Here is a 17,663-nt window from a genome sequence, read left to right as displayed (position 1 = left end):
TAACCCATACTGCTGAGAGATGCAGTGGTTAGAGCTTTGAACAGGAACTTAGGAATTCCAGGTTTTGTCTTCTGTCTCAAAGTATTCTGAATTGCTTTACGCCTTTTTTCAAGTAGCTGATGACAAATATTTGGATTGCATTACTTGAGACTAAAAATACCAGTTCACTCTTTTTTTTCTGTCAGCAAACCCTTGTTTCTCCCCTCCCAAAATGCCATCTGAATGATCAGAGAGAATATCCGTGAGAATGCTTTCTTTTATCCCTGAATTAAGTCTTTGATTTGTTATGCAATTGGGTCAATGCGCAGGAAATATATTTAATGCCCATGGCGAGGGAGCATCATGCTGGAAAAAACACTCAAGTAGAAAAGAGCCCCCTTCAAGGAAAGGAAAAAGGCATGAATGTGTGGTGAATGAACTTGGGAGCTGGTGGAAATTGTTATTGTTTATTGGCAACGTGGAACACTAAGGCTGGACACAGAACTAGCCTGATTTCTAAAGCTTTCGGCAAGCAAGCAATTGAGATTCCTCCCTAGAGATATCTGTTCTTCCCAAGGGATGGGGAGGAACAGAGAAGGTGGCAGGATAATGGGAGAAAGAGAAGGAGAGAGACAGAGAAACGGGGAATACTACCCACGTTTGGTTCTGGCTGTAGCATGTAACCCCAACCAGGTTTTCCATATGGAAATGTGGCCCTTAATCAAACTGATGTTCTCTCCTCTTGCTGCAGTGTATTAGTGAACATGAGTTGGGAAGCTTTCCAGATCCCTTTCAGCCTACAATTCCTGTGTATCAGCTCCAATTAGTGTAGCCAATGGGGAGAGCTGGAAGATTACAAATCCTGCAATATCTGGAGAGCAAGACATTCCCCAGCCCTGCTACTGTCAAATGAGCGGATTCCCCGTCAAAAGTCTTAATCCAACCTTGTAAACTTTACAGAGGTAGTGGATGGGGAGAGCAGGAGAGGCTGTGGGCGATGTTTGTGCTGCATCAGAAATGGTTTCTGTTTCATGAAAGGCTTCTGGAAGGCTTTTGCCATCTTTGCCCATTCATGTGAATAAGTATCCATGCATTGTTAAGTATCCATGCAATGATTTTTAAAGTATGGGTGTGACTACAAATGCATTTGGCCCTCGGTTTTTGTCTACTTTGGAGGTGGGTAGGCTCACTCTTTTTTTTTCTGGAAATCAGACAATTTATTTGCTAGAATAAACCAGCCCGTCCCCAGAGTGTTCCTTACCCACACCTGTCAAAGGCTACTGTTTTTAGGTGCAGGTAGGATTGCTTCATTTTGTTTCACTTCCAGCATGTGCAATCGCTGGGAACAAACCAGTTTTTATTTGCCAGCTGGTTTCGGTTTCCCCATATCATTAGTAGCTAAACAGATAGCTTAACCACTCAATAATATGGGGGAATTGGGAAATGAAAAAAGAAACTCTCTGCTTCTCCAAGGTGCAGAGGGAGGGAGGAAAAAAAAATTAAGCCAGTTAGAGGAGCACTGATGCATTGTACCCTTTAGAGAAGTAAAAACAAGAACTGGAATCTTCCTCCTGAAAGCAGGAGGACACAGGAGGGAGCAAGGAAGGTCATAGTTGAGAAGCTGGGAAGGGATTGAAGCAGTGATTGAGAGGGGAAGAAGACAGATGGAAGCTCTGCCTGCATGAGACTCATGAAAAAGATAGTAGGAGGGCTACAGCAAGGCATGAGTGAAACAGAGGCCAGCCTCCCAGCTCCCTTACAGTATTTTGCAAGATCAGGACCAGAGAGTCTAACAGATGAATGGCAGCCTATAGTTTTCTTTGTTTTGCTTTGTTAAAGAAGGCGGATCAAATAGAATTACATGGATGCAAACATTGCACCACATGGCCTATCAGATCTCTACCTGACCTTCCACAAGCTTATTAAGCCTACACCAGCTAGTGCAGCCAAGCCCTTTGACATCTTCTCATGTGCTGGAGAGGGATTTATGTTTTTGTAAGTCCAGTGGTCACACTAAAGATGGAGACAGTATGTACAATTATTAGCCATTTGCCAGTTTTTTGGTAACACCCCCCTTTTTTCCCCTAAAAACTGTGATGAGCTTCTGGTAAGCTGTTAAAAACGAACTGCTATTACAAACAGTATAAAATATCAAATTCCACTGCATGTCTGTTGCTGCCCAAAATCCACTGTCAGGCTTCCAACACCGAAATAAAACATAAGTGGGTCTCAAATGCAAAGAGAAAAAATGGAGGGACTCTCTGGGAACTTAAGAGATCCCAGGGAGGGGACATATTTGACACAGGGATTTGCAAAACAGACTCTCAAAGACAATTTGGAGGAAAAAAATTGATTTCAACCTGGGGTCATACCAACATGTACACAGATCTGTTGCAAGCAATGCTGGCTTTACTGCCGAGGATGAGCAGTAATGCTGCAGAACGAGCAGCAAAACCAGTTTCAACAGAGATAATGGGAGCTCTGAAAAGAATGAAATCTTGAGTTTTAGGGCTCCCTAAATACCTATTGCCAATTTACGGTCTTCATCTTCTCCTACGTTGCTTCTGTATAGCCAAATAAATGTCATGGGACAATACAGCCACTTTCTAAAACAAGTTAAAAAAAAACACGTTGAGCACAAACTCTCAATATCTGAAAGAAACACAAGTAGCTTAGCAGTAGAGCACCTGGTTTCAGTAGAAAAGGCCCCATGTTCAATTTATGGCAATTCTGCTTAAAAGAAAATGAGGTGATGGGACAGAGGACCCCCTGAGATCCAGAACTGCTCCTGCCTGTCAGATCCACAGATTGATTTCTGAATGAAACCCAAAGGCCATCTGGACCACTGATGCTGAAAAGGACCACCTGTCCTACTAGATTCCCATTGATAGAGGAGAAAGGAAGTACATGGGGTTATAGTTTAATAGTAGAAGGCTTCTTTTGAAACATCCTGGTTCCAGTTCTGACATTTCCAATTAGAAGGATCAAGGTGAGATCATAAAGGCATCCACTTGAGACCCCAAAGAGTCACTGTGAGGCAGAGTACACAACACTGGGCTAAATGGACAAATAAACGAACCCACGAACCCAGTCCTATATGCACACACCTTGATTATGCGGTACAGAAATAAATGCTTCTGGATTCCATCCATTATCCAGCAAATGTATTTCTTTGCTCCAAGATGAAGTTTTGAAGGCAAGGCTGAGAGTCAGTGGACTGTATGACTCATGTGAGAAACCTCCGCCCCCCATTTGTGTGGAACCTGGAATCCCTGGAGAGAAAAATACCCACCATTTTGATTCTCCCCTCTTCACCCTACCCCCAAAACAGGCAAGTTGTAACTCTAAATCAGGAAGGTGAGAAATGCAGCCTGTAAGTTAACTGCACTCCTCAAGGGCATATCTGCCCCCTCCAGACCAGTGTAAAGCTCCAGATGTGGCAGTGTGTCTGAGTGCAATACAAGGTAGAGAGTCAGAAATGTTTTCCCTCACTCCTGAATGTTTTGGGGGTATTGCTGGGATCCCCACACCCCATAATTCCCATAATCAAAATACAAATGGGCTGATTAGATATTTCCATTTTGATTTTTCCTACATTTGGGGGGACTTCTGCCATTTCGAAGCCTGGTGTCTATGAAAAGTATTGGGAGCAGAAGTTTGACTCCAGGGTTACCAAAGTTGTCCATGTCTGCTCTAGAGCAATGTATGCTGCTCACATCCTGTTTAGCAAAAAAATATTTTAAACAAAACTGGGGAAAGTGTCACTTAGGTGTGCTGGTGAAGCCCTCCGAGGGTCATGAAGCTGGAATATGTTTGGTGAGCCACCATGTTTTGAATGCAATTACTTGCTACAAAACTAATCACACTATAAATATGCAAATTTCTTCTTTTTAGCTGGCCTGGAAATTGGTTAGGTCTTGTTTTTGTTTTTCCCTACTACTAAATAAGAAAATCAATTTCCCTATGATAAGCTAAGCTGCAGGGTGAAGCCACCATGCCCAGCACCGCTGTGTGATTCTCATCTCATTTCCTCAAACCCTTTGAACATTTGTGTCAAAATCAGGGAATAGCAATGAGCTTGAACTCTTCTGATCTTAGCAAAGCCTGACCCAATTTCTAAAAGTAGTCCAGAATCAGGCGGGAGAGAGAATGGGATGCCATTCTAATCTCATTCCAATATATGAAAACTCATTCAAAAAATTCTTTCTGATCCTTTTAATGCTCCTGAGCCAGGTCATGATTTTAGAAGCAAACAATTAGAAATAGGCCCTGGATTTAGAAAGACAGAAATGAGAAAGCAACACAACCATGTTGCAATCACATTGCACAGATAAATCTCTGTTCTCATCTTCAGCTGACAAACAAATATTCTCCAAGCCAGCAGGATTCCACTGAAGTATTGTAAGTACATTCACACAACTGTTCTTAAAATGAGAATTAAAGGAATCCAGTAGGAGCAACAACTTGGCTTTGATTGGGATATGTAATTTTTATCAAATTATTTTTATTTTTATCAAACGGAAAGATATAGAGGAAAATATCAGGAAGGAAAAACAAGAAAATTGGAGATATTAAAGGAACATTTTGTGCAAAGATGTCCAACAAGGCCTTACAAATAGCAGAGATGAGAAGGGAAACAAAACGCAAAGGAGATAGGGAAAGTTACAGAAAACTGAATGCAGACTTCCAAAGAATAGCAAGGAGAGACAAGAGGGCCTTCTTAAATGAACAGTGCAAAAAAAAAAAAAAAATAGAGGAAAATGATAGAAAGGGAAAAACCAGATATCTGTTCAAGAAATTTGGAGATATTAAAGGAATATTTTGTGCAAAGATGGACAGGATAGTAAGGACAAGAATGTTAGGGATCTAACAGGAACAGAAAACATTAAGAACAGGTGGCAAGAATATACAGAGGAATTATACCAGAAAGATCTGGATGTCCTGGACAGCCTAGATGGTGTGGTTGCTGACCTTGAGCCAGATATCCTGGGGAGTGAAGTCAAGTGGGCCTTAGAAAGCATGGCTAACAACAAGGCCAGTGGAGGCGATAGTATTCCAGTGGAACTATTTAAAATCTTAAAAGATGATGCTGTTAAAGTGCTACACTCAATATCCCAGCAAGTTTGGAAAAATCAGCAGTGGCCAGAGGATTGGAAAAGATCAGTCTACATCCCAATCCCAAAGAAGGGCAATGCCAAAGAATGCTCCAACTACCGTACAATTGCACTCATTTCACACCTTTTAGCAAGGTTATGCTAAAAATCCTACAAGGTAGGCTTCAGCAGTATGTGGACCGAGAACTCCCAGAAGTACAAGCTGGATTTCGAAGGGGCAGAGGAACTAGAGACCAAATTGCTAACATGCGCTGGATTATGGAGAAAGCCAGAGAGTTCCAGAAAAACATCTACTTCTGCTTCATTGACTACGCAAAAGCCTTTGACTGTGTGGACCACAACAAACTATGGCAAATTCTTAAAGAAATGCGAATGCCTGACCATCTTATCTATCTCCTGAGAAATCTATATGTGGGACAGGAAGCAACAGTTAGAGGTGGGTATGAAATAACAGATTAGTTCTAAATTGGAAAAGGAGTACAACAATGCTGTATATTGTCTCCCTGCTTATTTAACATATGCAGAATACATCATGTGAAAGGCAGAACTGGAGGAATCCCAAACCGGAATTAAGATTGGCAGAAGAAATATCAACAAGCTCAGATATGCAGATGATACCACTCTGATGGCAGAAAGTGGGGAGGAATTAAAGAACCTCATAATGAGGGTGAAAGAGGACAGCACAAAAAATGGTCTGAAGCTCAACATAAAAAAACTGAAGCTCAACATAAAAAAACTAAGATCAAGGCCACTGGTCCCGTCACCTCCTGACAAGTAGAAGGGGACGATATGGCAGCAGTGATAGATTTTACTTTCTTGGGCTCCATGATCACTGCAGATGGCGACAGCAGCCACAAAATTAAAAGACGCCTGCTTCTTGGGAGGAAAGCGATGACAAACCTTGACAGCATCTTAAAAAGCAGAGACATCACCTTGCCAACAAAGGTCCGCATAGTCAAAGCTATGGTTTTTCCTGTATGGAAGTGAGAGCTGGACCATAAAGAAGGCTGGCCACCGAAGAATTGATGCCTTTGAATTGTGGTGCTGGATGAGACCCTTGAGAGTCCCCTGGACTACAAAGAGAACAAACCTATCCATTTTGAAGGAAATCAACCCTGAGTGCTCACTGGAAGGACAGATCCTGAAACTGAGCCTCCAATACTTTGGCCATCTCATGAGAAGAGGAGACTCCCTGGTAAAGACCCTGAGGTGTTTGGCCCTCCCCTCTGGGGTATTAGAAGGGGAGTATAAAAATACTCCTTTTCCTGAAAGGTTATGCTCCTGCCAGCTGATGGAGATTGGGACCATACAGCATATGTTCTTCACCTGCCCATTTTTGAAGCAGTGTGAAAAAAGACTATTATTCCCTTAATAGATAGAATCGTAGGACATTCAGAGGGAAATAGACTTGAGTTCCTTCTCTCAGATATTGATATGCAGATCACCTGTCAAGTTGCGAAATTCTGTGTAGCAATACTTCGACTGTGGAAGTTAAGTACCAATTAGATAGTAGCTCCTAGCTGTATGTATGCCAACATGTTCTAATGAAATATTGAAAATTAGAAATTATAAGGTTTTATAAGGTTTTATACTTATGTGACTGGTCTAAGGACCGTAAATAAATTATTCTAAATGACCCTGATGTTGGGGAAAGTGTGAGGGCAAGAGGAGAAGGGGGCAACAGAGGATGAGATGGTTGGACAGTGTCATCGAAGCTACCAACATGAATTTGACCCAACTCCGGGAGGCAGTGGAAGACAGGAGGGCCTGGAGTGCTTTGGTCTATGGGGTCGCAAAGAGTCGGACATGACTTAATGACTAAAGAACCACAAAAAAATTTATCTGGGTCTTATGAAAGCAGATTGTAGGCAGATGCAGATTTAAGACGATTGAGCCATGCCTGTGTAGTAATCATCTTACTTGCAAACCTTTTCACAAGCACATACAGGGTGTGTTCTTAAAAGCCACATTCACATGGAGATGCCTTCTATCATGGCCACGGAAGCCATAGTCCAAAATTAGCGATGCTTGTCATTTTGGCATATTTGGCATCAGTTGGCGATCAAAGAAGTTGGAAGGAATCCTGTGTGTGATCTGTAGCAGCTTGTAATGTGGGCCTATATCCCAGAATTACAGGTCTGTTCGGGGTGGTCTACTAAATTGATTTCAGGATAAGTAAATCTAGTGACGAGCACTGGAGTATTTATTCGTGGCATTGAAAGACTGATAGATGGATGCAATTGTTTCTGACCTGCCTTTTAGAATACATAGCCTCCCAATACAGCAATAAGCACAAATATTGTGAAAAGTCCTAGTTAGTTAATGCCCCATTGACATGCAATCAACTCATAGCAACTGTAATAAGGGCTTTCGAGGTGAGATATTTAAGAAATGGCTTTACCAGTTCCACTCCCCCAATTAGTTTCCATGACCAAGAGGGGATTTGAACCCTGGTATGCAGAGTCCTAATTCATCACTCTATCCACTACACCACAGTGGGTGAAAAATCCTAGTATATATTTTAAAACAAAAAATGTTATAAGGAGCCTCCTCACAGGGGGGTTGTCAATATTTATTCCTGTGGACCAAGTCCTTCTGCAAAAGAAGAATAGGCATCTACAGTGGACCCTCGACTTACAGACGGCTCGACTTACAGACTTTTCGAGTTACATACTTCTCTGGCTGCAAAATTTAGATTCGACTTGCAGCCAGAGAATCGACTTACAGACCAGAAAAAAACCAAAATGGAATAAAAATAGAATAAAAACCACTGGTTATGGGATTAATCGGTTTTCAGTGCATCTCAATGGAGATTCGACTTACAGACTTTTCGACTTGCAGCCACCATTCCAATACGGATTAATTCCTTAAGTAAAGGGTCCACTGTAGTGTCATCCTGAGCTGCTTACCTTTCTCTACTGGACTCTTTCTCATAAGGACTTTAAGGATACCTGTCCCCACAGGTGAGATGAGCAGCAGAAGGCCATCCCAATTGAGTAGTTTAACTTCAGGTTGTTGTGGGTTTTTCTGGCTCTTTGGCCGTGTTCTGAAGGTTGTTCTTCCTCTGTCCTCTGAAGATGCCGGCCACAGAGACTGGCGAAACGTTAGGAAGAACAACATTCAGAACACGGTCAAAGAGTCCAAAAAACCCACAACAACCATTAGATCCCGGCCGCAAAAGCCTTCGAGAATAGTTTAACTTATCTTTAACTCATCTTGGGTTTTTTTGTTTGTTTGTTTTGCATCAACATTTCTCCAGTAATAAGCTGGCTAGGGATGAGCAAGTTCAAGGAAAGAAAGTCCTTGCCGGGAGACAGGATCATTAACAGTGTCATAAAATAACATAAATTTGAGCAGAAATTCAAATGCCTTTTTTTTTCAGCATCAAAATGATTTGGTCCGTTGTTTTGCTTATGTACAATTAATTTAATGTAGAAACCAAGTTTTCCCAACTTGTGCCTTTGAAGAAAGCAAGCAGAGCTCTGAAAGTTGTACTCCAAAGAAAGAAAGGGAAAGGGAAAGGGAAAGGGAAGGGAAGGGAAAGGGAAAGGGAAAGGGAGAAAGAAAGAAAGAAAGAAAGAAAGAAAGAAAGAAAGAAAGAAAGAAAGAAAGAAAGAAAGAAAGAAAGAAAGAAAGAAAGAAAGAAAGAAAGAAAGAAAGAAAGAAAGAAAGAAAACACCAGGCTGGGCTGAGAATAAGCAAGTTATGGGCCAGAAAAACAGCTTGAGCTGCCCTGGGAAGTACCTTTCCGAGGAAGCTGACTCTGCCCCAGAGGCTTCTGTGATTTCTTCCGAGTCCCTGGCAGTTTAGTGGCGGATGCGCCTTCCTCCTTCGGAACTGGGTCCCAGTTTGCCTCCTGGCCATGAGGCGCTGCCAGCACCTCAAACTCTGGATGTTCAGATTTCCTCAAAAGCATCTTTCCAACGGGGCTCCTCCAAGCCAAGCTGAGGAGCGCACCCCCCATTCGGCCCACCATTTTCCTCACGTTCTTCGCCACCCCAAAGGAGCAGAGAAGGATCAACAAACTGACGACCGTCCCAATACACAGGCAGGTGAGCGTGTAAAGGACACAGGAGATCGCGGACGCCAGCGTTAAATCGGCAGCTAAGAGGAAGAGCTGGCAGATGTAAAGCGCCATTGTTTTTCCCTAGGAAAGAGGGGGGGGCTGCTGTTTTAAGATTTGTTCCCCCCCCCCCTGCCGCTCGCTGCTCCTTCGCTCGCAAGTTTGCAAAGAAAGCTTTTGGGAGGCACACGCACACACACACACAGCCGGCAATGATGTCGTTATAAAGCCACCCAGTGTTGCGAAACCTGCGAAGTCAAGTCACAGCCCGGAGGAGAAGATGAATCATCCTCCTCTGAGCTGCAGCAGCAGCAAACAGCGTGCCAAGAACTCCTGAAGGACTCCTGATAATCTGCACACGGCTACATTGTGTTACACTCGTGTGACCGACACAGAAGCAGGCATTCAGTGAAAGGCCAAGCGGGAAGGTACGCGCACGGCCCGCCCGGCTTTGTGGGAGGGAGGGAGGGTGGGTGGGTGTGCGTGCGCGATACCCAATCCGCAGCTTCCTACGCTGTAACTTTTATGCAGCCTCCCTCGTACCTGATTCACATCTTTAAAAAAAAAAAACGCGTGGCGAACTCCGTCTTGTCACAGACTTTGGGGACTTCATGTTTTTTTTTACACCGGTACAAGTCTGACTGGCAGTCTCGATCCACAAAAGCTAACAGATTGTATGGAGGCTTTTTTTTTTTAAATTGATCTATAAAGCTATTGCCTGCTCTTGAATTTTTATGACCGGTAGAATTCCCACCACCTGTGACCTTGGTCTTTCTTTCTTTCTTTCTTTCTTTCTTTCTTTCTTTCTTTCTTTCGTCCTTCCTTCCTTCCTTCCTTCCTTCCTTCCTTCCTTCCTTCCTTCCTTACTTACTTACTTACTTACTTACTTACTTACTTACAGTACTTACTTACTTACTTACTTACTTACTTACTTACTTACTTACTTACTTATTGGATTCTGATCAGGGCTGGCCCAAAAACATTGCTGCTTAAAATAAGGATCAGATCAGGAACCCACACCTACACCCTGCCAAATTATTTCAGTGCACGAGATGGAAAACAACAGAATCATTTTTCCAGCTGCCTAGCAGTAACATGACAAGAATCAATAGAAATGAAATGACTACAAATGCCATTAAGGATAACACGGGAACATCAAACGAAGTACCAAACAAGTCTACCTATAACACCTCAAAGAAACTAAACCCCGGACTTGGTTCTTGAGGCAGCCGCTTCACTCTGCCTGATGACATGGCCAGTCCCAGTTCTGATTTTGGGAAGAAAATGCTGCTTCATTTTTGGTGGATCCTAAAAGATGCATTTTAAAACCAAAAGCCTTGTGAGAATATCCTTCTGAAAAAGACTATAATATTCTACATTTGGCCAAGAACTCTTCTAGGAATTTGGCAACTACTACAGAGAGTATATATGGTATATATATACGGTGCTCCCTTCTTCACAAGCCTAGAAACTACTGGGTTTTATTGTCAATGTCTCATCAATTTCTCTTGCCTTCCCTTTTGCCAGGGCTGGCTGCTTTCCCTCCCTCCTTCTCACTCCCTCCCTCTGTGTGTGTATATGTGTGTGCCCTGAGCATCCTCACAAGTTTTCAAGGAGAAACGGTTGCTGTCCATTAAAAAAATTAATGAAAAAGGAGCCTCTATCTGGCTTTCACAGGCTGCAGGCAACCTCTTTTATTTTTTATTTTTTTCCATCTGGTGAAAATTGATACTGGCATATCAGTATGTAATTTTGAAAGACATAAAGCAAATAAAACAAAATTTAAAAATAACACCACAGCAGCAGCAACAGGTGGCCAGTGCGAGGACAGACGGACACAGAACAAAGTCTCAATTGCAATGATTTTAAAAGCCTGTGTAGCCCCCTTGACTGATATAAAACACACCTCAAGAACAGATTAAAGGCTTTCCCAAGGGGATACCCACACGGACTCAAATACCATGTGAGTACAACGTGATATAAACCCTAGTCCAAAAACCCGATCCCTCTCCCAATTTGTTTCCATAATGTAACTGTGCCCTCAGACAGCTACTTTGTTCTGCTTTTCTGAAGGGCCTGTCCTTGATCCCCTTCCACACACATCTCAGAGTTCGCGCCCTGGTTCAGCCAGATAAATTGCACAGTGCACTTGCAAGGGAAGAACACTCCTGTACAGCAAGACAATATTTCATGCACTGCTGAAAAGGACTAAGGTCCATGAAAACCTACAGCATAATTGTTAGTGTTTTAGGTTCACACGATTCCTTGTGGTTTTTGCTGCAACAAACTTAACACAGCAGCCCCTTTGGGAAAGGTGCACCCGTCCTAACCAGAGCTCTAGAAAGGTTCATCCTCTAGCATTCAGGAGTGGTACCGTATATATGTTGAGAATTTTGATTATAACGTGTATTCTCATAACATTAATATTTACTACATTTTCATATCAAAATCTCAACATTATATGCAGGCAGAAATGCAATTATTAACATAGCTGTGGCTTCCTCAAATACCTACCTTGTAATTTCGAAATTACAGGACATTTCTTATTTCAGTATTCAGCAATATCCCATCGGCTTGCTCTGGGACTCTTTAGCATAACAAGAGCACCATCTATTGGCCACTGTTAGTTCTCTTTAAAAAGAGCAACATTAAAATGCCACTAGGTTAAATCTAAAAAGGACTGCTCATCATTGAAAGTAGTCCTACATGGATGAGGGATGAGTATAATATGTTATTTTCACTTTATTCCAGATATGTAGTTTTTCTAAGTGTTGGTAAAGTCAGACTAAAAATGGATGGAAATTCTCACCTGTCCCTAAATGTAAATCTATTGTAAAGTAAAGGCAGGGCTCATAGAAATTATACATTTTCCAAGTGTTAAAGTGGTTCCATCTGCAGTATGCTAAAGATAATCCATAAGTTTCTTTGTTCTCTTGTTTTTTCATTGCCATCAGATTGAGTTTTCAGGGTGTTTCAAATGAGTGAAAAAATTTAGGTTTTCTCCTTCCCGAAGGGCAGACCAGGATACAGTGATAGAAGTATATACATGTATTTTGGATCACGAACCATAAAAACTTATTTATTGAACAGCCCCTTGGCACCACTCACAGTGAGGCATAATTGCTCCTCTGTTGTGAGTCTTACAGTTGTGGAACACTTTGTTTAAAGCATTTATTCAGCCAGCCCTTTAAAAGGAAAGCTACCCATAAGGCAGTTTCTCTCCTTCTGCAGAAATGTTCTGCCATTTTAAGAATGCTTTTTTCCTTTTCATTTTGAAGAGAGAGGAAGAGACAGAGAACATTAGGTTTTAAATTTGTGAATGGTTTGGAGAAAGATATTTTTGTCCCCCAGAACACTAACTTGAGTTCAGCTTGAAAGGAGTGATGAGCAATATACTGAGAAGGAAGGGAGGGAAAGAGTAAGTAAAAACTTATAATCAAAAGTTATAATTTTTAATTAAATGATGATCTTCACTGCCACATGGTACAGTAGCTTTTGAAAAAGAGTATACATATTCAGTGGCAATAAATAGGTCTATTTGTGGCAATTAGCCATGATGGGCAACTTATTACTCCAGTTTCAGAGCCATTATTCTCTAAATCCTAGCTGATTTGAAGTGGAAAACAGTGGAAAAAGTCATTTGTCTCTTCTAGCAGTCTTTTCCTGGACCAGGAAGCTGGGCCAAATAAGCCAGTGGTTCCCAACCTTGGATAGATAACCCAGGTATTCTTGGACTGCAATTCCCAGAAGCAAAATCATCTGTGTTGGCCAGGGTTTCTGGGAGTTGTAGTCCAAGAACATTTGGGTTAGCTGAGGTTGGGAACCACTGAAATAGCACAACAAGGCTGTTCTCAGGTGCAAGAGCTGTGATTCTTCAGACTATTCTAAAGTGAGATACAGGAAGGAATCAACATGGATTTTAAAAACCATGATTCTGGTGTGAATCTAGATTTAGATTCAAACTATACAATAAAGATAGAAGCTGGAATTCTTTAAGTGCTAGAATATGTCTGTTTGTTGCAGGATGAGCTTTTTCACCTTCAACACTTTATAGATCAGCTTGTTTTGTGATTAGTCATCAGGAAGAAAACATGGAGTTTGTGTGCAAATCTGATTGCTTAGGCACAAACCTTATGAAATGGTGATAAAGCTCAGTAGCCTTGCAATCTAATGACATGCTATTGTCTAATTTGATACTTGGCCATACTTAGAATAGACCCAATCAATGGAGCAAATTAGTCATGATGAACTTGTCAGATTGACTTCCGCTATGATTAACTATGGATCCCTAAATGTCTCTTGATTGAGCATTCAGTATCTTTTTCAACAGACCTATCTAGCCCTCCAGACACCTCTCTTGATGGGCTAAATCTACCATTAGTTCTATCTAGATTAAAATCAATTGAAATCAATCATTGAATCATTGAAATCAGTGACAGTAGATTGGTTGCAACTGACAAAGGTCTACTTTAAGTAAGAGTGAAATGGGGATAAAGCTCAGTAGCCTTGCAAGTTTATGCATATTGACTTGAGAGGAAGCCCTATGGAATAGAGCAACTAGGGAGTAAAACTGCCTAACATTCAGATGCATAATGATAACGTATGTCATGTTCAAGCAACATTTCTTTCATGCTGAAAGACAAGCAATGCACAGCTAAATCACATTTCTTCCAGAATTAATAACAAGATTTCGGAGGAGGATTTCACAATACTCCCACTTTTAAAAAAGCTCTGGATTCATGTTTGAAAACTGAGAATGTTTCTACCTCCTTGGAGAGAGCCAGAATTTTTTGCCCCGTTTCCTTCTGTGCTTAAAAGATACACAACAAACATACCCAGATACTGGACTCTTGTCACTAGGCTTACCTTGATTGGCAGATTAAAATATGTGTCCATAAAAACTGACACATTTTTGGAAGATATTGATGCAGGAGGACTCGCCATGTAACTTATACTAGTTTAAGAAAAGAAGAGAAACCGGTACAAGTCTTTAGACAGACCTTCCATATGTAGATACTTGTCAACCACTACCTAGAAAGCCATGCTATTTTATATATTTATTATTAGCCAAAGTGCCTGCCACTCCCTGGGTTCAAGACCCATGAGTTCTGTTCTCACTGCAGTGCCACCCATTCCCAGAATTCTTTCTTTCATGCTGATCTCTCTTTCTCTGGCCACCTTGGCATTCATTAACCTTGTATCTACTTGACAAAGTGTCTGGCAAACAATCTGTGATCGGGGCGCTCCTAAAACTTTGTGTATCCATGACTCCCGGAGAGGTGCAGCCATTCTAGTTCTTTAGTTTGGCCCCACTGCAATCCTATGCACACTGACTTGAAGAGGAAGTCCTGTGGAGTTCGGCAACGAGGGACTAAGCAGCAACATACTAAATGTTTGTAGCTCTTCCCATTTCAGAGATCTTTTGGAGCAAACTGGCTGATCAACTGGAGCCAATAAAAGGGCCACTGGAGGAATCTATTTGAGATGCAAACATCCCAATGAGTAGCTGGGAAACCAGCTCTTACTATTTTGAAGATCTTCCAGGACAAATCTTTCAGAAATATTTTCAAGGTATTTCTAAATACACTGCAGTACCCAGTGTGGTGTAGTAGATAGAGCAGTGGCTCTATCTACCACACCGCACTATATCTACCTTGGGTCTCCAAATGTTCTTGGACTGAAACTCCCAGAAGCCTTCACCACTAGCCATGCTGGCCAAGATTTCTGGGAGTTGAAGTCCAAGAACATCTGGGGACCCAAGGTTGGGAACCACTGGTAGACCAGGGTTTTAATCCCCACTCAGCCACTGAAATTCACTGAAGGTTTGGAACTGGTAAAGCCACTCCTTATATATCTCACTTACCTTGAAGTCTCTATTAGGGTCACTATAAATTGGTTCTGAATTGGTGGTGCATAACTAACTTAATGCACTGTACCAGCAAATCTCAGAGCAGGTACAATCAGTGAAGACACCAAAAGCAATTTATACAATTTCACTTGAACAAGACAAATGTTTCAATGAGACAGATTTTAAAAATGAGCCATGAATCTACTGGGCCCAAATTGCTTGGGTGGGCATGTAAGTTGTAGAGAAGAAATGAAACCTATGAACAATTAGGAATAATCTTTTATACTTCCTGTAGTTTGTGCCTTTAAGCAATTGTTTCTCTGGCATTCTGGGGCTTACAGAGTGCCACCAGCACTATGAGTGATGTTTTATGGGTGGAGGATTATGAATTGACACCACCTCTCTGACATCCTGCAGTACCTCATTGTCCTAGTTAAATGACACTTCAAAAGACAATGAGTACTAAATTAGACATTAATTTTGCATTCAAAAACTGCTTTGTATCAGTAATGATAGCTTTACCAACTGCAAATACTTTTCTGCAATTACATCTTCCACCTTCAGACTTTGCAGGGCAATATCTTCTTGGGAAGTTAAGTGCTCAGCAGATACTTGACAGGGGGCCATCAGTCATAAGGGTTCTAATCTCCTTGGGTAGTACCCCTCTGAATACCAGCTTCTTATGCTATGTTCTTTTTCTGGACTCCGGTTCTTGTATTCTAGAAGCAGAATTCTGGAAGCTGTAGTCTGGGGTGGGGAAAAAGGAAGATCTTGTTGAAGAAAGGCTTTTTATAGAGGACAGAGAAAGGCAAGTATTCTCCTACTTCACCAAGCTCCCCCTCAGATAATTTCATTCTACCAGTCATTGTGTTGTCTTTCTGGATCTGGGGTCACTAGATCTGAGGTCATTTCCAAGGGAGGAAATGGGACAGGTGTTGAGGGGTCCCATTCAGCAGACTAGATAACAGTACTGGTTGACATATTTTGAGGCTGGTCAGCTGGTAATACTGGCTCAGTGGTGGATCCATGCTGCAGCAGAAGATTCTCAAGACACCAAAGCACTGGTTATCGGGGAGGGAAAGGGGGCTGCTGGCTTGGAAGTCTTTTCTGAAAGGCTAGAGAGCAGGCTGGCATTAGGGAGGGAGAGATAACTAAACAAGTTTGTCATAGAGAAGAAGTGGGAGCTTTCCTGCACTCTAGTCCCTGAAGGTATCCCTTAAATGGTAGCATTATGATTGGCTGCTCACAGCAGCCCTCACTACACTGTTTGATTAAACATTTCATGGGTGATTTGACAAATGACAAATAAAAAAGGAGAAGCGAAAGAGATGCAAGATCTGTTGCAGAGTTTTGAATTTCTGGTAAAATTCATGTTTCTTTTAAAAAGGAGGTATCCATAGAAGAGAATAGCTACAATTTCCCCAGAGTCTCCCCTTTCTCATTAATTGGCACTTGAAGTCTCAGTAACTCACTCTGAGATACCTCTGGAGAAAGAATGAAAATGTGCTTTTTCTTAGAGTTGCTTAAAATTACAGAGTTTTATGTACTGCTTTCTTGACTGCACACTTACTAACAAACAACTGAACAGATCAACAGCAACAAACAACTGTCACTAACTGGTGAAGGACAGGACAGAATGCTCACTGGAGGGATCTCTTTGAATTCCAAAAGCTAGAAGGAATGATTCATTAATGCTGGGTAGGCAGACAGTCTCCCCAGTGCAGAAAAATTTCCCTCTCAGTCATTCAAACTATAGACAGCACAGAAGGTTGTAAATAAAACTTTGTAACAAAAGCAACCCATGATACAAAAGCAACCAACAAAGGACCATAAAAACAAGACATATTGTTTCCAAATGAAAGTCCCATCCTTATTAGCTAATCTTCCCCTCTCTCTGCCTTTAAGCCTACTAAAATCGGCACTGTGTGTTGCATGACAGCAACAGCCTGAAGGTGGGAACGATGGGGGTAGGGTAGGGGGGAGGAAGACAGTAGAGGTTGGAGGGGAGTGCTTACCAGTCAAGAAAGAGAAAGAACCAAGGGAAGCGAGAAGACAGCCATTTTGTGTATAAGATGTGGACATTCTATAGGAACAAAACACTTATTTTAACACTGAATCTAATGAGAAATTGTGTTCCACTTTACAGCTATCAAGCAGGAACCAAAAAGATTATACACTGGAGAGATGATGTGTGTGAATAGTAAGTCACAGTTAGAGGAGGCCCATTTGAATCAACTGAATTTACAGAGGAGCTGACTCACTAAATCCCCATTGATTGGATGGGCCTACTCTAATGTGATTTAGTATGCCAAGCAACAGGATTTGGGCCACTATTTGCATTTCAATAGGAAGTCTTTTTTCTCTCTGCCAACCTGACAAACTGCAAAGGACTTCTTGTTTTTTCTTGAACAATCCCTTTGCCTCCTCCACATTTCCTTCCCCCAAGTGTCCTTCTAGGGTGATGCTGATATCATGGGGAGGCAGCCCATTCCCCCACGGTAAATAATTCTGCAAACTGGCCTTTTGTTTATCAAGGACCGATGAACAGAAGGGATCAGAATTTGTTTTCAGAGAAATGTTGGCTCTGCACTAGCTACGGTTCTGCGGGGTTCAGCAGTTTCTCTGGACCCTCCAAACAGCCCCTTTGTGACGGGTCCTT

The 17,663-nt window shown here is 41.8% G+C and overlaps 1 protein-coding gene and 2 long non-coding RNA genes across 3 annotated transcripts in view; 2 read left to right on the top strand and 1 right to left on the bottom strand.

Annotated features, from left to right (window-relative positions):
• Nucleotides 1-9,618, bottom strand: part of LOC110090816 (uncharacterized) — a 23,061-nt gene extending 13,443 nt beyond the window's left edge. Inside the window, exon 1 of the mRNA XM_078388971.1 lies at nucleotides 8,838-9,618. Coding sequence (XP_078245097.1) covers nucleotides 8,838-9,231 — 394 coding nt within the window. The 5' untranslated portion in view covers nucleotides 9,232-9,618. The remainder of the gene's footprint in view (nucleotides 1-8,837) is intronic.
• LOC144587783 (uncharacterized) overlaps nucleotides 9,509-17,663 on the top strand; it is a 65,457-nt gene continuing 57,302 nt past the window's right edge. The window contains exon 1 of the long non-coding RNA XR_013542933.1: nucleotides 9,509-9,584. This is a non-coding gene — a long non-coding RNA (uncharacterized LOC144587783). The remainder of the gene's footprint in view (nucleotides 9,585-17,663) is intronic.
• LOC144587760 (uncharacterized) overlaps nucleotides 9,612-17,663 on the top strand; it is a 29,602-nt gene continuing 21,550 nt past the window's right edge. The window contains exon 1 of the long non-coding RNA XR_013542917.1: nucleotides 9,612-17,663. This is a non-coding gene — a long non-coding RNA (uncharacterized LOC144587760).

The sequence above is a fragment of the Pogona vitticeps genome, chromosome 1 (genome assembly GCF_051106095.1).
Source record: "Pogona vitticeps strain Pit_001003342236 chromosome 1, PviZW2.1, whole genome shotgun sequence".
Taxonomy (NCBI): domain Eukaryota; kingdom Metazoa; phylum Chordata; class Lepidosauria; order Squamata; family Agamidae; genus Pogona; species Pogona vitticeps.
This window is presented reverse-complemented; position numbering and strand designations above follow the sequence as displayed.